Here is a 27,464-nt window from a genome sequence, read left to right as displayed (position 1 = left end):
TACTGTTGAACAACTAGCACCTCTGTAGCACTCAATCGAACAAGAGAGAGAAAGAAGATACTCAGCATCTAGTCGAGGAAGGGAGTAAGAGAGAGAACTAGCAGCTCTTGGCCAGCCTGTAGGCGACTGGCAACAGTGGGTAGGAAGAATTCTGCTGTCGGCCAGCCCAAAAGAAAGAGAGAGAAACAGACAGACGCTGCCCTTTTAGTGTGGATAACAGCCTGCAGGAAGAGAAACTCGAGCTACTGCCCTACTAGCGTCTGTGGCAGCCAGTCGAGAGAGAGAAGAGATAATTAAGCCTTTTGAACAGATTATAATTGATTTCTAATGCACCTTTTGAAAATCTTTTTGAACTTCTATTTCGAGGGAATTTATTTTAAGTATATTTGTGCGCATCCCCATAAAACAGCCCCTTCCTCGTGCTCTTTCACGATTCAGCCCATGCCCCTTAAGATGGAGTTGGCCGGCTCTATAAATATGGTCCATACTTTTCCTTTTTGCCAAAAGTAGCCTTGGTGTTGCTTAAAATATCCCCTTTTTGCCAAAAGTGGCCTTGCTTGCTTAAAATATCCTGAAGCTTTTTCCCAAACTTGCTCCCCAAGCTGAAGCTAGGTGCCCTATTTTGTCCATATAGACCTGTCCAAAAGTAATAATATGTCCATCCCTTTGTTAATCGGGTGTGAAAACACTATCCCATGGTACTTTTGCCCAGATGCCATCTTCAGCCCAAAATCTTGCCAGTTAATGTTCCCGCTTTCTTCTGTGGAAAGATTCTCGTTCACACCTTTGTTCCACCTAGTGTATAAAGCACTGGTCGAGACGGGTGAGGAAACCAAATGGTGACATCCCCTCCGTCTTAAGACAGTTGTCCGCAACTGTATGAACGTGATACCACTGAGATATCCTTCAAGAATAGTAGGTGCACTGCCAATCCATAATATTTCATAATTCCGGCATTAAAACCATAAATCCAGATCCACGATCCCAAGTCAGATATGGGCACAAGAGCCAACCGTATCAAGAAAGAAATTGTATCCATATCTTGAGTCAATAACTCTGATAATAACCAGACACAGGCATAATGGAATTAGAAACTTACGTGGGGAAGAAAAGCAAATAGTTTCTGGAATGAATCGTGGAGTTTTCTCTCTCTGGTGACCCCCATATGCAAGCGACCAGCCCGTATGTTCATACAGGAAGAGTCGACTTGCTCTTGGGAACCCTTTGGGACAACGGACTTGCATCCTTGTAGTTTTTGAAGAGTTGGACCAGCCCATATGTTCATACAGGAAGAGTCGACTTGCTCTTGGGAACCCTTTGGGACAGCCAACTTGCATCCTTGCAGTTTTTGAAGAGTTGGAGCAGCCCATATTTTCATATAGGAAGAGTCGACTTGCTCTTGGGAAACCTTTGGGACAGCCGACTTGCATCCTTGCTGTTTTTGAAGAGTTGGACCAGCCCATATGTTCGTACAGGAAGAGTTGACTTGCTCTTGAGACCCCTTTGGGACAGCTAACTTATATCCTTGTTGTTTTCGAAGAGTTGGACCAGCCTTTATGTTCATACAGAAGAAGTCGACTAGCTTTGGGAGTAACAAAAGGGGTCGACCAGCCTGTTGAGTGCTATAGGAGAAATCAACCAGCCCTTGTGGTTATCCGGGAAGGGTGTAGGTGAGAGTTAGTATGGGAATGCCAGTTTGTGCATGGTCCGGGAACACTAGGTGACCACCTAGCTCTATCCAGGTAAGGTGAAGATTGTTCGTGATCGGATTCTTCATCGACGGATTCTCTACTTAACAAGAATATTTGTCTGGTTTGTGATTTCATTTTGAATCGATTCTGCTATGGCAAAATCTGGCTTGGTGTAAGCCCATGTACCTTGTACTTATAAATACTCCAAGAAATAATACAATAGTATTGAGAGAGGGGGGGGGGGGGGAGCTTTCTGGCCCTAGTGGTGGTGTCAAGAGTACAATTTCATTTTTAGCTTTGTGGTTGCTTATGTTGTTCACTAAAATCAAGGTTAAGTGATCTAAGATTGTGCATTTGTTTTTCGATTGTTGTTGGTCTTCCGTAGGGAGCGGTTTCACCTCCTCTAGCTCCATGTAAGCTCTGCATATATAGCCTCCTCTTCTGCATCACGCTCGTTGAGGACACTCTTAAGAGTCCATTGTCAACTTAAACTTGTCAACATTCACCCAAAGGCAAATATTTATAAATTGTTAGTCACGACTCACGACTCATCACTGATGACATGCTATGAAATTTGAATCATAAATTCAACTTTGAGCTTTGGAGATCTCTACCTGTTTGGAGAGCTCCATGTCATGCATCTTCTCCACCATGGGCATGTTAGCGTGGCAATATACAAGCCACTCTAAGTGCATGGTGCTCAGACGATTGCGTATCTTTGTGTGAATGAGTGAGTAGGAACTCTAGTTCCTCTCACATGTCCCCGAAGAAGAATTCTAAAAAATTAGAGAGTTAGAATGTATAAACTTTAAAGTTGAAAGTCCTCTCTTAAAAGTTGACTCTGGATTCTTGAATATTCAATTGACAAGTCATGACTCATCACTCACCTGTGACAAGACTCTCAAAGCCACTTTTTGTACGTAAGCCATTTGGACATATTGTTCGTGATGACTTGAATGACGTTTTCTTGCCCAACCTACATGTAACACAATGGCAAATGCAATGAGCGACGAGTCATGACATTCTTTAGAAGCTTGAACATAAATAACACTTAAATCACAATGCACATAGACTCATCATTCAAATTTCACCTCTATGATGGCTTGCTGGATATGACAATAGATAAAGTCGCCCGATGTTCTTTGCCCCGCCTTTTCAGTATCCACGGCGCGTAAGAAGTATGTGTCGAGAGCGCATGACACAAGGATATTCATGATACCTCTCTTCTTTCGATCACTCCATCCATCGGATAGGATAGAGCAACCATACGTCGCCCATCCTTCGTGCACGGGTGTGAGTTTGTTGTTGGTCCTCTTCTCATGGTATGTGATACCATGCCAATCGCCATGGGATGGCCCCACCTCCGCAATAGCCTTCACCATCTTGTGCCATTGTGGGACCTTGAGCACATGGAAGGAGAGATTGCAATTGATGACCGTGTGTGCAATCTCCTCGTTCGTGGCTTTCATCTTCATCTTCAGCTTCAGCTTCACATATGTGAGGTTGTTTATGTTTGCACCGATGGCGGTTTGCCTCATTGCCGAAGAGCTCTCTTCCCTTGGTCTCTTTGATTGGAAGTTCGAGCCGCCTCAGGCGGAGCCAATGCCCAATGCAGTGGGGGAAGCACTCACGGAAGTGGAGGCTTGAGACATGGAAGCTCCTCCACATCCACATTTGCCTTGGTTGCAGATAAGCAGGTATTTTTTCACTATACCATCCACAATTTCTTGAGGATTCTCCTTGCACGGCACAACTCCCCTCCCCAACCTTGGACACACATGCAAGGAGCCTCGTGATGCTACTTGTGTAACCCTTCCCGCAAAGGTTACAGGTCCATTTCCATGACCCGGAACCGTCGGTAGGTTTCTCGCCTGTGGTGGTATATAAGGAAAAAGCCTCATGCTCTTCGTTTCCTCCGGGTCCTTGTTCCCATTGGAGACTCGAGGGAAGGCTGAGAGAGAGAGAGAGAGAGTCGAGACGAGAGAGAGAGAGAGGGATCTTGAGAGAGAGAGTCTTGAGAGAGCAAGAGTCTAGAGAGAGAAAGAGTCTAGAGGGAGAGAGAGACAAATTGAAGATTTCAACATTCTGAACGCTTTCATCGCGAAGACTTCCATTGTCATCGACTCTACTTGCAATTGGTAAGCTTTGATACTAAGCAAGAAATAGGAGGGAGACGCAGGACTCCATGTTCACATACCTTGCGTAGTGTTTTCTTGTCCTACGTGGTCTCTTACAGATTGTTGCTACCATGTGTTGGTGGAACAATAGAGGGCAGATGGTAGGGAACATGGGCATTTGAGAGGGTAGTGTGAGTTGCAAGTCTACACCGACAGCCACATTGTTTGTAATACTGTATTCATATGCATTGGTATGGAAATCTGGTCAGAAATGCCCATGACACTATATACTTGATTCCCTAAGATCAATATACTTTATTTGAGGGAGAGGCCGGCCGTTCCAGCTCATTGTGCGTCTCTTGTCAATTTAGCAAATTACTTCTTGTATTGAGCATGTTGTCCATTAAATCTTGGTGTATTTTAGTGTATTGATTAGCATTGTGTTCAACCAAGTTACACTGTGCGGTATAAGGGGAGTGGCTCGATGCAAAATAACACACATCAATGTTGATAGATCTGTCACCGGTAAGTTGTAGTTTACTTTCTTGTCCTTTTGGATGATGCTGAGAATCTATTAGAGGTGGGGTCTAAAAAGGATAGCTACCCCTCCCAAGCCACATACTACTCCTAATGTGCGTGTCTCGGTTCGGCAAGCTAACTCCTACTTAAACGTGGCTATGTATGGTAAACCCCTCTCGGGGCTATGATGAGTCTTTGTATAGAAAATGTCATCCTTCCTTGTGAGAGTCTTGCTCAAATCTCTTGGATTCGACCAGAGGGTGTCATTGTAGTTCCATATTGTGCGGTGTAAGGGGAGTGGCTCGGTGCAAAATAGCACACATCAATGTTGATAATCTGTCACCGGTAAGTTGTAGCTTGCATTCTTGTCCTTTCGGACGATGTTGAGAGGTGGGGTCTAAAAAGGACAGCTACCCCTCCCAAGCCACATACTCCTAATGTGCGGGTCTCGGTTCGGCAAGCTAACTTCGACTTAAACGTGGCTATGTATGGTAAACCCCTCTCAGGGCTATGATGAGTCTTTGTATAGAAAATGTCATCCTTCCTCGTGAGAGTCTTGCTCAAATCTCCTGGATGCCATTGTAGTTCCATAATGCTAACTTTAGGTGTTTGGTCCGATGAACCCTCTGTCTCTACTTGGGACGGCACTTAGTGATAATGACCATCTCTATAGACAGCCCACTTGTCCACTCTACGGGCCTCATGTGGGTGTGCCACGTGTGCCTAGTTGAGATCATACCCCATGTACACTTGTGTGCCCTTAAGGCCAGCCCATTTATATAAGAAGCTCTGTCTGCTGGTGGCATCAGAGAATCTGATATGAGGGGCCGCTCCCACGTCATATCCTTCCCTGCCCTCCATGTATCTGTAAAGCGGGGGGGGTGCTGTAATTCCACCGGTCAGTGTGGAATGTTTGGTTGAACAGGATGCTAATAAATATACTTAAATACACCAAGATTTAATGGACAACAAGCTCAATACAAGATGTAATTTGCTGAATTGACAAGAGATCCACAATGAGCCGGAACGACCGGCCGCTCCCTCAAATAGAGTATATTAATCTTGGGAGAATCAAGTACATAGTGTCATGGGCATTTTTGACCAGATTTCCATACCAATGCATATGAATACAATATTGCAAACAATATAGTTGTCGGTGAAGATCTGCAACTCACATTACCCTCTCGAGTGCCCATGTTCCCTACCATCTGCTCTCTATTGTTCCACCAACACATGATAGTAACAATCTGCAAGAGAGCACGTAGCACAAGAGAACACTACACAGGGTATGTGAACATGTAGTCCTACTTTTCCCTCCTTCTACTTGCTTCCATAATTAAGCATTAAAGCTTACCAATTGTAAGTAGAGTTGATGACAGCAAAAGTCTTCGCGATGGAAGCGTATGGAATGTTGAAATCTTCAATCTTGCGTGATTCTTCATGACAGAAGTCATGAAGAGGATGAAGGGAACCTTGGGAAAGCTTCCCCTATGGTTCAACTTGAGAAAGGAAGGCTGAAATTAGGGATTTGAGCGAAAAGACTAGAAATTACAGCAAATATAAGAGTTGTTTTGCTGAATTTCAGATATTGGGAGTGTTTGGGGGAGTGAATACAACGTAGAAACACTCTTGGAAGCTTGGAAAACACACTAGCAAGCTTGGATAAAGTGTGGAAAACACAGCCAAAAGGCTTCATGAAGGAGGGTGCCAACTACTAGAGAGAAGAAAGATAAGGATGATGAGATGTCCACCCTGGGTGTCAGGCAAGTGACTTGTGGTGCAAGCTGGGATGGGCACATGGCTAGTTGCTCTCTTTGAACAAAGGGGATAAGGTTTGGGCGATGGGCATTGAGCTTTGTCCACCTCGGGACATTGGTGTGTGCAAACACAGGGTTGGTCATAATTTATAAGTGAGTTTTGGTTGCCCAAAACTTAATAAAGTGTGTACACACTCATAAATTAATGCTAGATTCTAATGCTAGGTTTTGACCAATACTTACCACCTGTCACATGCCACATAACCATGTCAACAGACAATTTCACACGCACAGTTCACGGGCGGGCGTCCCGTTACCCTGAACCACACATGGTCAAGTAGGCATGAAAATAGCATTCAAGTTGAATTTGCATGCAAGCATATAAAGATGCTATGCAACGCAGCATTGGTATGGACAATCCCCGTTCACGAGACTATACCAAAATAGACGTGTTCCAAGCAAGTACATGAGTTACCAGACCCAATGGAACACCAATCTTCCAAGCATGTACTCACAGGCACAATTCCCAACGGAAAGCCAAGTCCATAGTATCACATGAGTGGCATCAATCCCCAGCCTATGCAATTGCCATGGATGCCAGTCCAATGTATATACATAATGAGAAAGCACAAGTGGACCGGTTGGGTGGCAAATGGTGACAACTCCCGTCCACTCCTATCATTTGGCAAAGCTTCATGGCATCTGCCTTGGGGGAAGCCCCCGCACTCGCACATGGAGGGCCCTATCCTTCGTGCGTTTCTCCTCCTTGAGAGTCTCATGTATGATGCTTTGTGGGGGTTTGTGCTTCTTCACCACCTCCACACAATCTTTCTTGGTGGTCTGCAATTTTTCTTGCAACTTATCACTCGCAGCCTTTACTTGCTCTGCCTGGAGTTCCCCTATCTTTGGGGCAGCTTTGGCATTGGCTGTTGTTGCAGCTGGGTCTCTTTCCCTATTCAAATCTCCTCCTCTTGATGGTTCAGCTTTGCCTTCATTTCTTCAATCTTGTATCTCCTTGTGGAGGCCTTCCATGTTGGTTTAGGGTACTGTCCAACACCTTCTGCTTGATCGATGCCCATTTGGTGTTGTCCTCCACAGTCTTGATGTATGTCTACAGCTCCTGTAGGTTCATCTTGGCTATTCGCCCCTAGTTACTGCCTCCGGGGCTTGAGCAGGGTGGGTGGGATAGGATGCAGTGTGAAGAGCAAGGCGGCCACCTGCGCGCAGCGCAAACAGGGGTGAGGGGCGCAAAGGTGCTTATGCCACCGAGAGAGAGAGAGAGAGAGAGAGAGAGAGAGAGAGAGAGAGAAGAAGAAGAGTCCGAACTCGACCTATGAGACAAATCAATGTACAACTGTCAATGTCTTCTAGATGTCCAGAAAAAAAAGGACAAAATGAACAGGAAATAAACTATGAAAGTACTGAGCTAGTGGGGGTGTGTGATGGATGGAGCACTACTGCTAGAGGCTCAGTATGCAACCTATATACGTAGGGTATACAAGAATGCAATGGAGATCTGTCTAGCTCCAACCAGTACCATAATGGGGGTGTAATATGTGATACATAGGCGATGACCAGGCAAAAATACCTCGGAGCATGATCTCTGGGTGCGAGTGTAAGTGAGCTAGCCGTTCCTGGATATGGTGCTGATGTCGAGCCCGTATCTCTTTGATCTCCCTCTGATGTAGTCTGGGAGTCTGGTAGCCTGGTGCTCTCGGTCTCCGTCTGGCTCGGAGGTCTGCAGCGCGCTCAAGTGTAACCCCCTCCTGGGTCATGATACGCACTAGGATAGATCTTTGGAAGAAATCAGTGAGCTGGAGCTGTCGCCCACCTCTCTTTGTGGTATGAGTCCGTAGCAGTGTCTCTCTATGGCACTGTGTCTCTAGCAAGAACTAGCCAAATCTGTGCTGGTCTGCGGACTCCATGGTCTGGCAGTGTGATGGATGTCCACTGAAGATGGTGGTGTATCTCTCTCTAATGACACTATATGCTCTGCATCTGCATACATAATGTTCCTCACTCTCAACCTCCTCCTGGCATAGTCTGCATATCCTCTCTGCTCTGGGGATCCGTGCTGCCCTACTTGACTCAATCTCAAGCTGGTGTGATGACACTCTGAGTTGGCCAATCACCACTCGGGCACTGTGAGGCATGTACACATCCATGTATCCAGGTCTCTGTATGAATCCATCCGCTGAGATACGCATAAACTGATCTCTGTAGTATAGCATCTTCCTGGCGGTAGAGGCTGACTGGGTGTAATCCAAGTCTCTTGAGTGTATCGCTACCATAAATCCTACCGAAGGACTCTATTTCTCTCACTGTGAGAGAGCTGGATGTGTGGTGCATGTATATCATATTGGAAAGGTGGCAGGTGATCTATGTCAAGACCATGCTGAGTGAGCCACTGTATCATCTGTGAATACCATGATCTCCTATCTCCACTCTCTGCGAGCTACCTGGACACCTCAAAAGCTCTATGTGAGAGTCAATCTGATGGCACATCTCTGATCCTCTGTATGAAGCAGATCGTCTGGAAGAGGGCCTCTACTAGTTTAGGAGGTGCAGCAAACTCCGTCCGGACAATGTCATGTGGGACGGAGGGTTTGCTGTGGATCATCTGTGAGAGCATGAGAATCTGAGGCCTCTCTATCTGAGACCATGTGGAGGTGGCGAGCCCAGGTGCCCATACTGCTGCAGCATACATCAAAGTAGGGGTGACTAGTGTGTCAAACAACCACCCTTCGTGTGGGGCTCCTGGAAGTGTGCCTGGTGACACTGTCTCTCTAGCATGGCCAGAGCTGCATACCCTCGTGTGAGTCTATCCCTGGCTGCCTGTGCCATAGTAAATCTTCTTGGCGGAGTCGTAAATGTAATCCCCAAGTACACATATGAGTCTACCACCTCTACCTGTCCTCTTGCTAGTGTGAAGATGGCCTGTCGTCGAACCGGCCCTGAGGTGTGGAAAATCATGGCCTTGGTTTTCCCAAGGTTCACTGTAAGCCCCCTCTGTGTGCAGAAGTCATCGAGTGCATGGAGATGGTGCTGTAATCCCATCCGCGACTCAGAGACCAAAATAATATCATCTGCATATAGCATAATGTGGACTGTGGTACCTGAGATGTCTACCCCGTCCCCTCCACCGTGACCAATAAAGTTAGCCACCTCATCGATGTATAGCCCAAATAGTGTAGCAGAGAGTGGGCATCCTTGCTTCACACCTATGGTGCTAGCAATAACATCAGATAGCCCCCCAGGGCATCGTATGCACCCGAAGACCTGCTCATATGAAGCATAGATGCCCCAAACCATCTATGATGGGATCCCCAATGACTGTAGGCGTTGAAAGAGTCTCTCTCGTGGCACCGTGTCAAATGCTTTGCAGAAATCCACAAAGCAGCAGTATAATCTCTTCTCCTGCGTCCTAGCCTGGTCAATCAGACATCTCAGAGTGAATATATGGTCAATAGTGGAGAAAGCTCGTCGGAATCGAGCCTGCCCTGGTGCTCGCAGTCCCTCCTTCTCTGCATATGAGCTCAACTCTGCCTCGAGCACTACGCCATAAAGTTTGGCCAATGTATGACCAATCATGATAGTCCTGTAGTTGCTGGGGTCTAGCATGTCTCCCGCTTTGTGGAGAGGCCCCATCTCAGTCATGGATTCCCATACCCCTGTCCAATCAGCAGCAAGGCTGTACCAAATATGTGTTCTTTCTTGTACCCACTGCTTGCATGTGACCCAAAAACATGTTTCCATATGAAACAAAAGCCTGTTTTAGCAAACATCAAGTGACCTGTTTCCCCATGAAACATCTGGTCAGGCAAACATCAAGTGACCTGTTTCCCCATGAAACATCTGGTCTGGCCCAGCATGAAACCCATGTCTTGTTTCCACGTGAAAACATTCTCGGCACATACTCAAATGTAGTGCCAACACAACACACAAACAAAAGAGAGAACTCTTACTGAATATGACAAGCTGTACTTCTGCCCCACAACTATGTTACATAGGTATGCCCAAAACTGCAGGTCCCTCTGTTCCTTCCAAGCAGAAAGAAAGCAATCTGCTCCATGGGTATGCACCCATGAGAGCTTGCGTCGCTCCCATGCCAAGAAACATAACCAGGTGACCTTGTACTTGCAGCCAATAACCCATGTACACAGTGTACTTGCAGCCAAGCAAAACAACCCATAAACAGTCTCAAAACATCCCTGTTGCAAGGAGGATCAGCACACTTGTGCACCTCTGTCAGCAGCCACCTATGAGTGAAAGGAGCTGTACGCTACAGTCCAGGTTTGCCTTCAAAAAGCTGTGTATGCAGTCCTGGCTGCCTGAGAGTCTAGGGAAACCAGCCCCTCCTTTCTGCAAAAACACGCCGTCCTCCAAAAAGCACACACCTGGCCACCTGTGCGTCCAAAGAAACCAACCTGTAAGTTTCAGCCCTGTGCACCTACAGTCCAGCCAGCCAGCATGTATGAACAGTCCAGCCCTCCGTGTGCCGAGAGAGAGAGAGAGAGAGAGAGAGAGAGCATGTGCCACAACTCCAGCCCGCCTCTTCTTGCTGTTCAGCCCTCCGCCTTTTCACCAATAGAGAGGTGCCCCTTTGCAGCCCGCCAGCCCCTCTTCAGAAAAAGCACACACGTGGCCCCCAATAATAGCATATGGGCCACGATTTCTTTCATAAAAGGTATTACAATGTTTCTAAAGGTTTTTAAAACCTTTTGTCCCCTCCCCCCACATGGGGTAATAAAAAGAAACCTTAAAAAATTTTCTAAAGTCTCCTTTGATTCCAAAAACTGTACCAATCTGTCCATGAAGTTATTGCCCCAAACTGATGCCATTCACACTGTCCACCATGTCCCCGTGCACACCTGCATATTGTCCAAAGAAAAACACAAGGTTGTGACAGGTAGACAGCTTGGTCTAAGGATTTATGGATTCATAGGTTTTATCCTCAAAGTATAGAGTTCATTTTATGTGCCCGTGCTCAGCACTTTCTCCACCATATGGATTATTGTGGATTATAAATCAAGCTTATAAGCAAGCTATATGGAGCTATATCTCAACATATCTTATGCGATATTTCTTTTGGCTTCATGACGAACCTAGCAAAGAAAAGCAAGTATACTCTGAGTTTTACCAAGTTAATGCTTTTTGCCAATATCTGGAATTTTGTACATGTTGAACTCCCTTGTTGACGCAAGTGGAGAGTGTTTCTCATGTCTATCTTGAGATGTGTTTCAGGAAAGCTATTTTTCTGAAAGGCGTTTTCCTTGGAAACCATTCTGATTCTGGAAAAGGCTTCTCTATGGTTTTGATGAATAGTTTAAGGTTTCGGTCTTGTGTACTGGAGGCTTCTAGCAATATGGAATGCTAGAATTGTCGCCTACACAAGGATCTCATATGGGGAGTATTCTAGTGGTATGGGATGCTAGAATATATCAAATATGCGGTTACAAAGCTCTGAATTATTTATCATTAACATGGACTAGCTGATTTTGGACTATGAGTATACTGTGGTTGCAGTGGATTTAATGGATATCTCATGGATCCAGGATTTTTCTATAGATTTCTATTGGCGCCCGAAATGCCTATAACACTATCTATTGCAGACATGTTTATGGAGAGCTAGGATCTCTATGCCTGTGATTTATTGTTATCTTATGTTATACTGAACTCATGGAAGAGTTTGTAACTCTGTCCAGTGAGAGGAATTGGTGACTCCATCTAGTGCGAGGAGTTGGTGACCCCTTGAATGTGCCAAGTAGTTCCCCTCCTAACAAACCCGTATATCATGTGAGTGCCGCACAACAAGAGGAAAGCTATGATACCAATGAAACCACTCCCCACGGAAAACCAACCACAATCGGAAAACAAATGCACAATCTTAGATCACTTAGCCCTGATTTTAGTAAACAACATAAGCAACCACAAAGCTGAAAATGAAACCGTACTCTTGACACCACCGTTGACTGGGGCCAGAAAGCGCCCCCTCCCCCCCTCTCAATACTATTGTATTTCTTGGAGTATTTATAAGTACAAGGTACATGGGCTTACACAAAGCCAGATTTTGCCATAACAGAATCCATACAAAATGAAATCACAAACCAGACAAATATTCTTGTCAAGTAGAGAATCCGTCGATGAAGAATCCAATCACGAACAATCTTCACCTTACCTAGATAGAGCTAGTTGGTCACCAGGTGTTCCGGGACCATGCACAAACTAGCATTCCCGTACTAACTCTCACCTACACCCTTCCCAAATAACCACAAGCGCTGGTTGATTTCTCCTATAGAACTCAACAGGCTGGTCGACCCCTTTTGTAACTCCCAAAGCTAGTCGACTTCTTCTGTATGAACATAAAAGCTGGTCCAACTATTCGAAAACAGCAAGGATGCAAGTCGGCTGTCCCAAAGGGATCCCAAGAGCAAGTCAACTCTTCCTGTACGAACATATGGGCTGGTCCAACTCTTCAAAAACAGCAAGGATGCAAGTCGGCTGTCCCAAAGGGTTCCCAAGAGCAAGTCAACTCTTCCTATATGAACATATGGGCTGCTCCAACTCTACAAAAACTGCAAGGATGCAAGTCGGCTGTCCCAAAGGGTTCCCAAGAGCAAGTCGACTCTTCCTGTATGAACATATGGGCCAGTCCAACTCTTCAAAAACTGCAAGGATGCAAGTCCGTTGTCCCAAAGGGTTCTCAAGAGCAAGTCGACTCTTCCTGTATGAATATACGGGGGTCGCTTGCATACGGGGGTCACCAGAGAGAGAGAGAGAGAGAGAGAGAGAGAGAGAGAGAGAGAGAGAACTCCACTCAGGATATGGATACAGTTTGTTTCTTGATACGGTTGGCTCTTGTGCCTCACGTAAGTTTCTAATTCCATTTGCATGAGATAGAGGTGGTAAGTGGAACAAGCATGGGCACCTCCATAATTTGGGCCCCGGTCACTTTTAATAAATTGTCCACTCACTTATTATCATATGTGAACTTGCAAGCCTTATAAATTCAAAGGTTAGAATAACAGCATTAAAATAAATGAATACACCATACTTACCACCTGTTCACATGCAACAAAACATCTCAGAAGACAAGCAAGCTTCACAGTTCACTAGTAGGCGTCCCTGCTCAGTAAGTGACACATCATGGCAGGCAAACACAAGAAGACAAGTCAACATAGCTCCAATGCCAATGTGGCATCATTGGCATCATGGACATCTGGTTGGCTATGAAAGTCGGATGCTCCATGGGACTGAGTTGCTATAATTGCCTCAAAAAGGGCTGAGCACAATCTTGACACACACTTAAACTACTAATACTATTAACCAAGATGAAATGGCACAAAATCGAATGAGATAGCAATGCTGAAATTTAAATGACACTGCAATAGGGCCGGAAAGGGAGGAGGACCCCCCTTGTAGTATCATTGTATTATCAAGGATTCCTCAAGATACAAGCTTCATGGGCATCACATGCCAGATTTCCAACAACATCCATGCAATGAAACGATTTTGCAAACATGTTTTGTCAAAGTTGGGGGCTGATTCCACAGCTTTTGTTGAGAAGAACCTCACTCCCCAATCCGCAGTGTCTTGCCACAAGTATCCATGCTCCACTGGCATCCATACACAAGCATGTCTGTGCTAGGCCGAGTCATAGAAGACCTTAATGGACAAGCACATGGATGTAGTGTAGGTAAAGAGAACTTGAAGAAGCTCCTGCTGCTGAATTTACTTATTTTGAGAGAAGAAATCAGCTTTTGATCAAATTGTCGGCAATAGAAATGCTTGAAAGCAATTTCAGCAGGTACATATCCAAGAGATAACAGTTGAAAAGGACTCCCAAGGGCTGGACGATAGTGTAGCACTCACTTTCCGGCTGATCCAAGCGTTGGAGAAGCAAGAAACCATGCCAAAAAGTATGTGTACGAACCTCAACAGGAGCCACAGCTCTCCCATGAGTGGAGAGGGTGCCCAATAAGCTGTCAACACTCTTTTATTTAAAAGTGTGCGTGATTTATGAGAGTTTGGCGGCCACCATCCAATAAGTGCCCAATCTCACTTATAACATGTTTGCCCAATCTTTAATGAAGAGTGGATGCTCATCTCACTTATAAGTTGTCCAGCCGTACTATAATGAAGTGTGGACCTGCAAAGCTACAAAGTGAGCTAAGCTAAAACACAAATAAGCATCAATAAAGAGTTTAGTCACACTTAACCACTTGTCTACAACCCACAAGCAAGGTCAGAATAGAGATTCATGCCCACGGTTCATGAGAGGGCATCCCCTGCTTGTAAAATAGACACACACATCTTGCAAGCAGTAAAACATTTCATGCGAAAACAGTTCTAGGCATGCAAGTATGCCATGCATAAGAATGTATTGGACATTCTCCCTTTCATTTAGCTTGTAGCATGTGGTCATTCCAGGCGTAGACATTACGTCCCCAAGCCAACCGGATTGCCTCTGTGTAGATTACGAAGGCTTGAATAAACTTAGTGCCCAATACATGTATCCTTTGCCAAGGATGAATGACCTGGTAGATCGTCTTCAGGATGCTATGTATTTCACCAAGATTGATCTATGGTCGGGTTATCATCAAATAAGGATTAAACCTAAGGACATGCCGTAGATTGTGTTTCAGACGCGCTATGGCCATTGTGAGTTTTTGGTCTTAGCTTCTGGGTTGACGAATGCTCTTGCTACTTTTCTCAGCAGATGATGAACGATTTGTTTCATCCATACGTGGGAAAGTGGATTGCTGTCTTCTTGGATAACATACTGATTTACAATAGGTCATTGGAAGAGCACATGCAACATCACAGAGTCATCTTAGAGTTACTCACACGAGAGAAGTTGTATGTGACGGAGTCAAAGTGCGATTTCTTCAAGCAAGAACTCTTGTATCTGGGTCACATCATCTCTGTTAATGGTGTGCGGATTGATCTAGATAAGGTTAGAAAGGTCTTGGAATGGTCGATTCGACAGACAATTGGGCAAGTGAAATCATTTCTTGGTTTCACTAGCTTTTTGAGGAAGTTCATCGAGGCTTATGCTAGCATTGCTATCGATTTGACTCAACTTTTACAGGAGGTGAGAAGCAACGAGGGCAAAATAAGTCCTCGGATGTTTGGAGTGACAAGCTGGATCGGTGTTGTTTTAGAGCACTGAAGGAGCTAGTCACCTTAGCGCCTATGTTGCAAATTGTGGATCCTAATAAACCTTTTGTGGTTGAAATGGATGCCAGTGATCAATAGGTATTGCCTTGTTCCAGGTTGGGAGACCCATAGCCTTTGAAAGCAAGAAGCTTTCAAATGCACAATCAAGTATCCTACCCAGAAAAAGGAACTTCTTGTTGTTATCCACGCAATGAAAATCTGGAGACACTATCTATATGGGTCTTGATTTGCTGTGTGGACAAGTCACCACTCGTTGAAGTATATTTGTGAATCAACCAGACCTGAAGGATCGGAAGTGAGATGGGTTGACCTCATGCAAGAGTTCGACTTTGAGATCCGTTACCATAAGGGAGCGACTAATCGTGTTGTTCATGCCCTTAGCAGATCCCCAAGGTCAATGCTATCTCTTTTACTGAGATAACGATTGACTTCTATCTCTCTCTCAAAGGGCGTTGCCAACATGATTTCGATTTTGGTTGAATCTGGTGATTGGCAATTGGTCCAGGTCGGTTGCAGCCCAGGAGATTCAAGTGTTTCGGCACTCCGATGAGTGTTGCTAAGAGAAAGATACTGGAAAAGTATTCCATTAGAGATGGATTACTATTCAACGATGGCAAGGTTTGTGTTCCCAGTGATCTGGACGTCCTAACTTTGATATTGCATGAGTGCCATGATGCACCTAGTGTGGGGCACCTAAGCATGCATAGAACCTTGGCCTTGGCTGGCCAGCATTTCCATTGGCCATGCATGAGATCCATTGTTGAGGATTATGTGTGGAAGTGTAGCCAATGTCAACTTAATTTGTTTGAAAGGCTTAGAGCTAGAGGATTATTACATCCTTTGCAAATTTCTAAGAACAAGTGGCAAAGTGTCTTTATGGATTTTGTAGTTGGTTTATCCCAGACAAGTAGGGGGCATGATTCAATCTGGGTCGTTGTTGACCGCATAGTTGTCAGATATGAAACGAAGGTACGAAAAAACGGTACCAGTACGGAACTTCTAATGTTCGAAAAATAAAAACGATTAAAGTACATTCCACTTTAAAAAACACTTGAAAAATAGATATTTATACACATTTAGAGATCCAAAGTCTAGAGAAGTTGTCATAAACTAGAAACAAGTTAAAGCACTAGTACAAAGAGTCATGAATGGTGAACATATTCGTGCAACATGCCATAAATAAGAGTCGTGTTTCTTAGTTCATCAAGGACACAGAAGCAACGGAAGTTACAATTTCCCGCACGATAGCAGGCCAAACAGCTGCCATGACCCAATGGATGGATCGCAAAGAAGCTCGCATAGAAGCCCACTTGCAAGAGTAAGACTCATTACGGGAAATTTCCACCAGGAGCTTCCGACTCAGAATCCAGTTATTGCCCGTCACTTGCAGCAGGAACATGACGATCTTGAGCAGGACGTGTCAGGAGCCGACCCCTGAGTGGCAGTGTGAGTGGAATACCGACCTCAAGAGCTCTTTCAGCACCAGGAGAGCCGCCACAGGAGCCGGAGTGCTCGATGGACGACATTAGCAGTTCCCTTCTAGGGATTCCCTCCCACAGTGTGCTAGTGAGATTCGTCGCCGTGAAGGCCAAAAAATCTAGGCCTCAGGCTTTCATGCCATGAGAGGAGCCGCAGAGCATAACCATTTTTTGAAGCTACAAGATAGAGGTATTTTGCTACGCTGTATATTTACTATAGTGTGTTGGATAAACCAAGGAGTAACTTACCTTTAAAGCTGAGGTAAGGCTTTTATCAGCAACAGTGAATTAATAGAACCAAGCTATAATGGGGTGGATCCAAAATAATGGGGACCATGTTAAAGAACTAGCACAGACTTCAAAGTGTGTTCAGTAGATGTGGAGCAGTAGAAAAGGTATTCATGTAGGTAAGTTACCAAAAGACTGGGGAGGAACTGTGAGGCATGGACGCACAAGATTTAGTGCTGGCACGAAACATGTGTGATGCACATGATCATGGAAATGAACTTTTCCGTGGCCAATATCCTCTATGGCTTCATGGGTGAGCTAAAAGATTGACATCTTGATGGCATTGGGAAGCTCTATGGTTAGGTTGATAATCTAAAGACCAACTCCTATGGTGTCCTACGACACAATGGAGACATTGGCTAGCAATTCAATTTCTGAATCCCATTGGTAATCAGAGATCAAGAAAAATCTTCAGTGGTCATCTGTTATCCTTGCAATTAAGTTCCAAGGGCTTGTGCCTTGCAATAGTGACTTCTGCAACTTGAGAAGTAGAGGCTCCTAGTGAGCATGCTACTAGCTATGTACGCTAAAAGTTTGTGGCCAACTCACATAACCTTTGAACTTTGAAAATGAGTAAAAAATAAACCCGCCTTTTAGCTATTCCAAGCACAGCTTCAATGTCAAAACTGTCTGGCTCTGCCTTGATTGCCCGGAGCTCCTCATTAGTTTCTCTAGCAACCTGAGTTTATAACATGAGTCAGTTGTTAATAATCAAAATGGACTAAAAAGCACCTGGAAAATCCAAAAGGCCAGTCAAAATTTAGGACATATTAGATGAAGAGAAGTAACACAACCTTACCACTCTAATTTTCTCCTCCTTGTCTGATATGCATGGTAATATTGATCCTAGAATATCAGCATAGTACGGAACAAGTTGCTCACCCCCTAGTTTGACAAACTCATTGATCTGAAACATTTATCATAAGGAAGTTGTTTCTGAGAATAAAATGCATCTCCATATCTCCACAAAAACCTTTACAATGGTACAACTTTCATAGCATGTGGCATCATATGGCATTGCACACGCACATATAAACCTACCCAAGTAATAGCAGTTAGCCTTGTAAACTCATCTGGTGAATCTGCTCTTTGCACCAGAATTTCAGCCATTCGTCCATAGTCCACTGACTGCAAGGGCACAGAGAAAGACAAGCCAGCTTGTCAGGAATGATTGAAGTGAATATAACATTATGAATCTAAATGTGCATGCTTTAAAATTTTATTCATGATTGACAATACCGGAGAGTTCTTGATCTCTTGCAAGAACTCAGAAAGAGCTGAGTCTGCTTGTTGCCGAATCTCATGGCTTGAGTCACTCAGCATGTTAAACAAGCCTGTGTATAAACCCACGCTCTTTGTCAAACAAGAACACATATGAAGCAACAAAAAAGTGCCAGTGGTACAAGCACCAATCAAGAATGTATACAACTTCCAAATGGAAATCAAACCTACCATCAAGGAAGTCTGGCAGGAAGCCTAACATATCAATATCTGGCACACTATCTAAAACGGTGATCCATCCAACCAGAAACTGTCGCACATAAGGATTAAGGACATTCATTCGCTCCCTCAGCAGTGGTATAAATTCTTCAATGCTGTTCAAGAAGAGCAAAGCCATTTTAAATTATGAATTAAAAAATTCTAGAAACACAATTTTGGAAAGCTTGACAATAAGTGTACATAAAATTGATTGGAAAAGATATCAATTCCAGATGCATGTACTTGAAATATATCTCCTAACATTGGCCATGATGGTGTTTTGTAAGATTCTTAGAAGAGGCGCACCTGAATTGATCACTTTCTGTGACAATGTCCTGCACACACCAAGAGCATCAATGGCCAGTTTAACAAAGAAATCAGAAAGTGAGACCTCCAAATGTCTTCGGATCATGAACAACTGCTTTAGAGACATAGCATTCACAAGACCCCACAGGTTTGCAGCGTACAAATAAGTGTACCTTAACAAGCTTGTCAAGAAGATGTGCGGCACTTTGCACATTAGCAGCGGAATCTGCTGAAAGTTTGCAAAGTGCATCAAATATTTGGTTGAAGAACAAGATAAACTCTCCTCTAGCTACCTGCCAAAAAAGTTACAGACAATAGAATGTAGTATTTTAAACCCCTACACTCTTTCACACAAGACCAAACATACCTTTGCAATGTTGTAAAGCGCCTCGCAGACCATTACATACAATAGAACGTAGTTTTTTAAACCCCTACACTCTTTCACACAAGACCAAACATACCTTTGCAATGTTGTAAAGTGCCTCGCATGCATAGAATCGGACCCGGCTGTCTTGATCTGCCAAGGATTCGAGCACAGGAGGAACAATTTGCTGTTGTAGGAAAAAAATCTGTCAGAAAATTAATGATCTTGTTCCCTACTTGAAGTCTAGGCAGCTGTGTTCACTAGACGGATGCATTTTCTACTAATCAAAACAGCCATATTTCAGGGCCAATCAAACACATTAATCTTCTTGATTTTCTTTAATGGAGTCGGGACAAGCAGCTGTGCGCGCCCACATCTGGTGATGCGCTGATTGTGGGTTGCAGCAGTTCGACCAGCCCAGTCCGCCAGCAGTATGTGGTCCAGCACTTCAAAAGGACCTCCCACCCCATTACTTTGCACTTGAGCCTGGGGGTGCCTAGAGTGACAAACCTTGCCTGGTTGATCATGACGATTTTGGATCTGGAAGTCTTCAAGACCAATTTGCTAGTCTCAGCCTTTTTACTAAGGAGCAGATTGATGGAGCAATTGATGATAACTCTGCACCATCTGGTCACACTTAAAACAATTTGGCAAGGGCAAGACACTTCACCCACAGAGCAATCCAGTGCTTAACTACTCCTACTGCAATGCTAAGCAAGATGAAGCTTACACCAAGAAGTAAAAATAGTAGAGAAGTTGCAAGGCATACTACTAAAGTGCCTTTGAACGTATTAAAAAAGCACACCATAAGGTGGCTCCAGTTGAATTGGTGAAGGTCATGAGTGGACATCCATGGTTGTATGACAGTTATTACGACCACCTCTATGATGATTCACCCGATCTCTCATAAACCATTGTCTTAATAGGGTGTTAGGATAGCTTTTGTATCCCTGATATAGGTCACGAGACCAGGGCAAAAAGATGCTTCGTGCAGCATGTTCTATCTTCAAATCTTGGATTCACATATGTTATGAGCTCATTGCAAACTTGACATCACACTTGCCAATAGACAGGATGACCATCCAATTGAGAACATCCTTTGAGGCCCCATATTGGATGAGTCAACCAGAGCTCATAGAAAAAAAAAACATCATGGGAATATCCAAAGCTCATGAGAACAGAAAAAAACAAAGAACTGAAAATTTTACTCCAAACAGAGGCATACTTGAAGATGCTGTGCAGCTTCCCCTGCTAGACCAACAGTGGCCGCAGCTAGACCAATCAACCCACCCTGTAAAACAAAAATGGATTAAACATGACCACCCTACCCTCTACCCTGTTTGTTCCGTAACTTGGAGAAAGAAAAAAAAAAAACTAGCGAACTCATGGCTGAGCTTTCTCCTTTCATAGTCTGAAACCCACTGGCAGGCTTGAAATTTCCTATGCAAACATGGTTCCCCCAATAGCACAATAATTCAAGCCTTCCGTTTCTAACAATTTGCTGGCACATAATCTTAAGAACACGGTTAATCTCCCAAAAAACACCTTCCGATGATTTGCCTGAGGAGAGAATGCAAAGTCGTTTGTCAGCACATTGATGATGGCTGATATTCTCTCATGATCACCAGCGGATGTAAGCTGCTTTATGACACCTTCAACCTGGTACATCAGCACAAAAGGTCTCTTTAAGCTCAACAAGTCCAGAGGAAAACTAACATGTTAAAGGAGTAACAGCATGTTCACAGGAAGCACAATAAAGGAAAAAAGCACCCAATGAAGCAGCAAGAGCAGAGGAACACCTCATCAAAATCCATATATGAGTTCAAAACCAGATAATTAGAAATAATGTGTTATTCTCCAAATTTCATTAAGGTAGGAGCTTTGTGATTGCATATAATTGCTCCACAAAAATCTGTGTAAGCTTCACTATGTTTTGTAGCAGAAGCGTATCTAATGTGTGCATTCAAGTCCTGCGCAAGGGCATGGCCATCATCTGCTTGATAGCAGCAACTCTACGCATGCGCACACCAGACCGGGATGACTTGCAGCACCTTTATTCGTGTGCACTTAGCAGCTAGCTTTCTAAGACAAAAGGTAGCTTTTAACGTTCTTTAACCTTAGTTGCTGGGGCCAATTAAATTGTGTCCCAATGCATTCGGGAGCATGTGCTTTGATGCGAGCAGGACGGTGCACATGTGGGGAAAAAGTCGTTCTATAAAAAGAACACCACTCAGTAACAAAATAAGCTTTCATGACAAGTCTGCACGCTTAGGGTCAGTCACAAAGTTTGGTGGGACCACTAATGGTAATAAAACACATTTGAGACCTCCTATTCTCATTAAAAGTGTACTTTATGTAAGCCCAGCGGGGCATGCAGCGAGAGACTCAAACCACATGTCCAAGAGATAAAAATATAAAGAGAGAGAGGGGAGAGAGAAAAGGGAATGGGGATCTTGCACAGTACACCACATTGAGCGGGGAACAGGCCCCGCCCCCTTTCAGGAATTTATTCAGGAACAATCCACGGGCATAGTTTTTCCATACGGCAAACGCATACAGGTATGGAAGTACGAAAAAAGTACGGTTCACACCCCCAAGAAATTCCATACGGCACCCTAAATTTAAGGAAAAACATGCTACATATGACACAAAAAAACAAAGAAACTTGAAACTGCAAAGATTTTGCGATTAGAAAAAACATAAATGATGTAGAGCCATAATCCAAACTCCGTACTTTATATTAATGTAACTTGTTTACATCATACATGTATGATACATGTATGGAACATGTTACATAAGTAAGGACTAGGGAGTGTGGAGTGGGCAAATGCCAAAACCTATCACCTGTAGGCATAGTTTTTTCATACAGCAACCATACGACATACGTGTATGAGTCTGGAACTATGAAATAAGTATGGTTCAAACCTTGGAGAAATTCCATACGCGAGATTTCATACTTGATTCTTAAATTAAAGGGTAGACATGCCATTTTCAAAGAAGTGAACCATGAGAGACTTAAAATATGTGAAAGCCATGATAGATGGTCTATCATGGTTCTCACAAACTGACCATGTTTCATCCGTCATGACTTTCACACATTGACAATTAATCTCTATGTCTAGAAAAGATGCAAAACATTTTCTTTTTTGGCTCGAGTATGAAAAGTTTTTCCATACGTGACCATACGCATACGAGTATGGAAGTATGGAATATTTTCCATACGAGTATTGAAAAAACTTATTTTCCATACGAGTATTGAAAAAACTATGTCCACGGGCACGCTGGCAAGATCAATACAACAAATGAATACAAAACAAACAAATATGCCGATGTAGGATATCCAAGCCGATGTCGATGTTGACGCACAAGATCTCTGATGCTGAGCACACCACGAGGATGACCCATAAGTATCTCTCACCGGGCTAGTACCAGATCCAATATCCAAATCCAATGGATCCCAAGTCCAATGAATCCAAATCCCAGTCCAAAATCCAAGCTCCATGTCTAAGCTCTATGTTCCATGTTCATGTCCAGGCTTCATGCCCAAGCTCTATGTCCAAGTTCTTCATGTCTACTCAAGTTCAAGCTTCCATGTCCAAGCTTCATGCTCCATGTCCAAGCTCTATGCCCAAGTTCCAAGTCCAAGCTCTAAATCCACTTGCTCATCCCATGAATAATCTCCACAATTCCTATAGCCTTGTCGATGATGAAAACCCTAGAGAAGCTCTTTCTGGCAAGAAAACTCAGATAAAACCTGTTTTCATGGTTTTCAGGCGATAAAACCTCCAAAAAGCAGTTTTTAGGATTTTTTGAGCAGTTTTAGGGTTTTTGGAATTTTTAGGGTTCCTAAAATCTTCTGTCCGTACAGCAGTACAGACTGTATGCTCAAGTTCAAGCTTCCATGTCCAAGCTCTATGGCCAAGTTCCATGTCCATGCTCTAAATCCACTTGCTCATCCCATGAATAATCTCCACAATTCCTATAGCCTTGTTGACGATGAAAACCCTAGAGAATGGCAAGAAAACTAATATAGAACCTGTTTTAATGGTTTTCGGGCGATAAAACCATTAATGGTTTTCAGGCGATAAAACCTCCAAAAAGTAGTTTTTAGGGTTTTTTGAGCAATTTTAGGGTTTTTGGAATTTTTGGGGTTCCTGAAATCTTCTGTCTGTACAGTCTATACAGCAGTCGCACGGAAAGATGGTGACGTGGCACTGCAGTTGCTGGAGGCACTCTGAAATCAGCAAGTAACGATGAAAAACTCCATGATTTGGTTCATAGATGATGATGATAAAGATAATCTCCGCGCTTGAACGAAGATGGCAACGCGATGAAGAGGTTCTTCTTCAACTTGATGCTCAAGAGAGGCTCGTGCTTCTTTTATACTTGGGAAGCCTTGCTTTTTGCCAAAAGTGATGCTTTTGCTTTGCTTTTGCCTTTTTATTAAATATTATTAATAATAGCCAAAGTTCCTAATTTGTGCTTTTACAACTTCAGGGCCTTGCTTTTTGGCCCTAGAGCTGCTTTTTGAGAAAGCAGCTTTTAGCTTTTTAGACCGGCTTAGTCTCCTCTTTCCAATGGTGCCCTTGGCTCATGGTCAACCCTGTTTGACTTTTTTTGCCTGCTTTTTGACCAAGAATGGTGCTTTTTCTTAATCAATCCTTATGGACCATGTACCATGTACCCTGTCCTCGTGTCTTCTTCCACCTGTCTGGTGTCCGAGGATGGATTTCATTGTGTGAAATAGAGCTAGGAGGGCCAAATAGTTACACTTAAGTATGTGTACCACAATCAGTTTCTTCACTTCACTCATAAGATTATATTCCTTGTCATGTCATAACAGAATCTGAATTTTCAGCTCCTTCATGTGAGGTTTTAGGATGTTCATAAGCCCGAACTCTCGTTCATTGCAAGTTTGGTCTTCTCCCTTGGCTTGCTACTTCACAAGGCTTGCACAAGAAGTATAAAATGACAAGAAGGAGGTTCTATATATAGAGCTCCCAAATGTAGGCTAACTTGCTTTGATATGCCTTAGATGCCTTAATAAGTACTCTTGCATTGATTGCATTCACACTTCAATGAACACTCTAATGATGCCCTTTCTAGGCCCTTAGGATGTTCATAAGCCCGAACTCTCGTTCATTGCAAGTTTGGTCTTCTCCCTTGGCTTGCTACTTCACAAGGCTTGCACAAGTAGTATAAAATGACAAGGAGGTTCTATATATAGAGCTCCCAAATGTAGGCTAACTTGCTTTGATATGCCTTAGATGCCTTAATAAGTGCTCTTGCATTGATTGCATTCACACTTCAATGAACACTCTAATGATGCCCTTTCTAGGCCCTTGCCTCACATTAACAGTCTCTTTTGTTCATTTATAAGATATGGCTCAGTTCACTTGCTAAACCCTAACCCTGATAGCCTAGCGTGTTACAAAAGATGAAGCGCGTAAAGCTTGGTCTAGGCACCCGAGATGGTTTCTTAGACACAAAAATGGACACTAGAGCTCAAGTGTCAAGTGGAAAGCATGTACAGTGAGCTCCCGAGATTTGGGAGATACCTAGCATTGAAACGTGTTTCTACATGATGCTCACATACATTTCTAATAAGGTGGAATACATAGGAACAAACTATTCATGACTCTCACCTCTCAGATGTTGATCTTCATCAGCTTGCTGACTCCTTGGCAGCACCTTTGACATGGGCACAGAGATTACAGCAGCTTCGTCATTCTTGTATTCTCGCCTTGATGAGTAAAGTGGTGCAGTCACATGAGCCTACTACAACTAAAGAGGCTCTTGCTCTTCTTGACTGGTGGGCAGCCATGGAGGCCGAAATTGATTCCATTGAAAGGAATGGTACATGGGAGCTTGTGGACTGGCCATTCAATAGGCAGGTCATTGGGTCAAGTGGGTTTTAAAACCAAGTTTCATGCCGATGGTTCTCTGGACAAACACAAAGCCAAATTGGTTGCAAAGGGGTATTCTCAAATTGAGGGTATTGACTATGAGGAAACTTTTGCCCCTACAACCAGATACACCACTATCCGGACCGTTCTTGCTCTCTCCACTTATCCTCACAGGTCCGACATTTCTTATAGTGTCAGTATCATCAGACAATTCTCTTCCACTCCTGGACATTCTCATTGGCAGGCGGCTCTTCGATACTTATCTGGTACCTTGGACTATGGTCTCTCTTTCAGAGGAAGCACTGAGCTTCTTGGATACTCTCACACTAATTGGGCAGCTAATCAGGAAACCAGGCGTTCCACTTCTAGTTACTACTTCACTTTAGGTTCCGGCCTCATTTCTTGGAGATCCAAGAAGCAAACTACAATTCCTCTTCCATTGGGGCTGAGTACCATGCTTATTTGGATACTTGTTGCGAGCTATTGCTGCAGATGCTAAGTAATCTTGATGTTCTTTCGAACTCTCCCATTCACATTCTTATAGACAGCCAAAGTGCCTTGACATTGGCATGTACTTCATCTTTTCATGGCAGGACCAAGTTCATTTTCACTTTGTTCGTGAGTTGGTCGCTGACAGCATCATTTCTCTAGAGTATTGTCCCTCTCAAGACAACCTAGCTAATCTCTTCACCAAGCCACTTCCTCGAGATACTATTGATCAGCTCCTTACCCGTATGGGAGTCGGACCACCATGTTGGAGCTGAGAGGAGGAGTTGGAATGATATCTCCAACCCGTTTGATCCATTTTATGTCACCTTTTATTCATCATATTTATTTGATATTTTTGGGTATTTTTCCCACCTTATATCAGGCTTTTTGTAGGAAAAAGTTGTTAGGGTTAGGGTTTTGGAAGGCACACCAACAGGAAGCGTGAGAGAGAGAGAGAGGAACACGTTTGCTCATGTATTGATAATGATAAAAAGGAGTACAATAACCACATATAAAAGATGTGACCTAAAGTGTGTTCACATGGTCCGGCCATAAACTGTGCCAGGTGGACCAAACCACTTATAAACCACTATAAGTGAAACTAAGCTAAACTGGGGGAAAAAACCTCCACTAACTGAAGTAAAAAGTGCCCCAGTAACCTACTGATGATCACTAGCACTCCCCTGGGTGCGTTAACAGCATAAAACCCAACAAACCCCCCTGAAGTGATACGTGATCACTGTAAATCATCCACCAAAAGGAAACAAATTCAAAGCAGTGCGGAATGCTTCGAATTTCGGACGTGGTAGTGCCTTGGTGAAGATGTCTACCACATTCTGACCTATAGGGCAGTAAATCAGACGGATATCACCTGCCTGGAGTCTCTCCCGAACAAAGTGATAGTGAATCTCAATGTGTTTCGTGCGAGCATGAAACATAGGATTCCTGGCCACGGCAATGGCACTCTGACTATCAGTATAGATAGGTGTAGGCTCCTCCACTGAAATATCCATATCAATCATAAGACGACGCAGCCATACACACTCAACGGTAGTAGTGTAGGCTGCTCTGTACTCTACCTCACAAGCCGAAGTGGCCACTGTGATCTGTTTCTTGCTTAGCCAAGAAATACATGAAGAGCCAAGAAAGAAACAATTTCCACTAGTGGAATGTCTGGTATCGAAATCACCAGCCCAATCTGAATCGCTGTAAGCATATAGCTGCATGTCACCCCCCTCAGGATAAAGCAATCCAAGAGACAAGGTACCCTGCAAATACCGAAATACACGCTTCACAGCTTGCCAATGTGACAATCGCGGGCTGTGCATGAATCTGCTCAACTAAGATACGGCATACCTCGACTCTCAAGAAAGGAATTCAACATGTGTGACACATATTCTCCCCCTCGGTCAGAACGGAGGGTCTTAACCTTGCATCCTGACTCTGTTTCAGCAAGTGCTACAAAGGCCAAAAATGCATCATATACCTGTGATTTCCATGTCAACGGATAGACCCAGCATATACGAGAGAAGTCATCAATAAATGTAGCAAAATAGAAGCAGCCTCCTAATGACTTCGTCTGCATGGGACCACAAAGATCACTGTGTATAAGCTGCAACTTTGCAGTTGCTCGTAGAGCCTGATCATGTGGAAAGGAAAACCGATGCATTTTTCCCAAAATACATCCTTCACATATGTGATCTGGAGGCTTCTCCATAAGAGTAGGTCTGTCAACATGTTATGTCGCTGCATAAGCATAAGACTACCAAAATTTACATGCCCCATGAGAGCATGCCATAACTCCGCATCAACCATAGCTGGAGTAAGAGTGAATGCATGATAAGCAAACTGATCCACTGGCTGAAATGCATCCAACTGATAGAGTCCATG

At 43.8% G+C, this 27,464-nt stretch overlaps 2 protein-coding genes across 5 annotated transcripts in view; both read right to left on the bottom strand.

The window, feature by feature from the left end:
- The window catches only part of LOC147607174 (protein VAC14 homolog), a 57,333-nt gene that overhangs the window by 20,794 nt on the left and 9,075 nt on the right, over positions 1 to 27,464 (bottom strand). For 3 of the 4 annotated variants that reach the window (XR_015264894.1, XM_086791423.1, XM_086791425.1), the window contains exons 2-11: positions 20,725 to 20,838; positions 20,405 to 20,470; positions 19,277 to 19,366; positions 18,989 to 19,108; positions 18,816 to 18,844; positions 18,483 to 18,625; positions 18,270 to 18,364; positions 18,072 to 18,158; positions 17,830 to 17,937; positions 17,621 to 17,709 (exon numbers count right to left, since the gene is read on the bottom strand). Coding sequence is in view for 3 of the 4 variants with exons in the window: in XM_086791423.1 (XP_086647549.1) it covers positions 17,621 to 17,709; positions 17,830 to 17,937; positions 18,072 to 18,158; positions 18,270 to 18,364; positions 18,483 to 18,625; positions 18,816 to 18,844; positions 18,989 to 19,108; positions 19,277 to 19,366; positions 20,405 to 20,470; positions 20,725 to 20,838 (941 nt within the window). In the remaining variant the exon portion in view is untranslated. The remainder of the gene's footprint in view (positions 1 to 17,620; positions 17,710 to 17,829; positions 17,938 to 18,071; positions 18,159 to 18,269; positions 18,365 to 18,482; positions 18,626 to 18,815; positions 18,845 to 18,988; positions 19,109 to 19,276; positions 19,367 to 20,404; positions 20,471 to 20,724; positions 20,839 to 27,464) is intronic. The other variant, XM_086791424.1, reaches the window with a different exon arrangement.
- On the bottom strand, positions 2,419 to 17,614 carry LOC147607175 (uncharacterized). The gene is made up of 3 exons (XM_086791427.1): positions 2,783 to 17,614; positions 2,579 to 2,667; positions 2,419 to 2,467 (listed from the first exon to the last, which is right to left on the bottom strand). The coding sequence occupies exons 1-2, from the start codon at positions 3,227 to 3,229 to the stop codon at positions 2,593 to 2,595; spliced, it is 522 nt and encodes a 173-aa protein (XP_086647553.1). The 5' UTR covers positions 3,230 to 17,614; the 3' UTR covers positions 2,419 to 2,467; positions 2,579 to 2,592.

Source organism: Cibotium barometz, chromosome 56 (assembly GCF_041138505.1).
Source record: "Cibotium barometz isolate CiBa-2024 chromosome 56, ASM4113850v1, whole genome shotgun sequence".
Taxonomy (NCBI): Eukaryota; Viridiplantae; Streptophyta; class Polypodiopsida; order Cyatheales; family Cibotiaceae; genus Cibotium; species Cibotium barometz.
Note: the sequence above shows the minus strand (reverse complement) of the source record. Positions and strands in the feature narration are given on the sequence as shown.

Coding starts and splice junctions, on each gene's coding strand:
- LOC147607175 (XM_086791427.1), bottom strand. CDS start 3,229: ATGAGGCAAACCGCCATCGGTGCAAACATAAACAACCTCACATATGTG. Junction 2,668..2,782: donor TCCAGCAAGCCATCATAGAG/GTGAAATTTGAA, acceptor TGTTACATGTAG/GTTGGGCAAGAAAACGTCAT.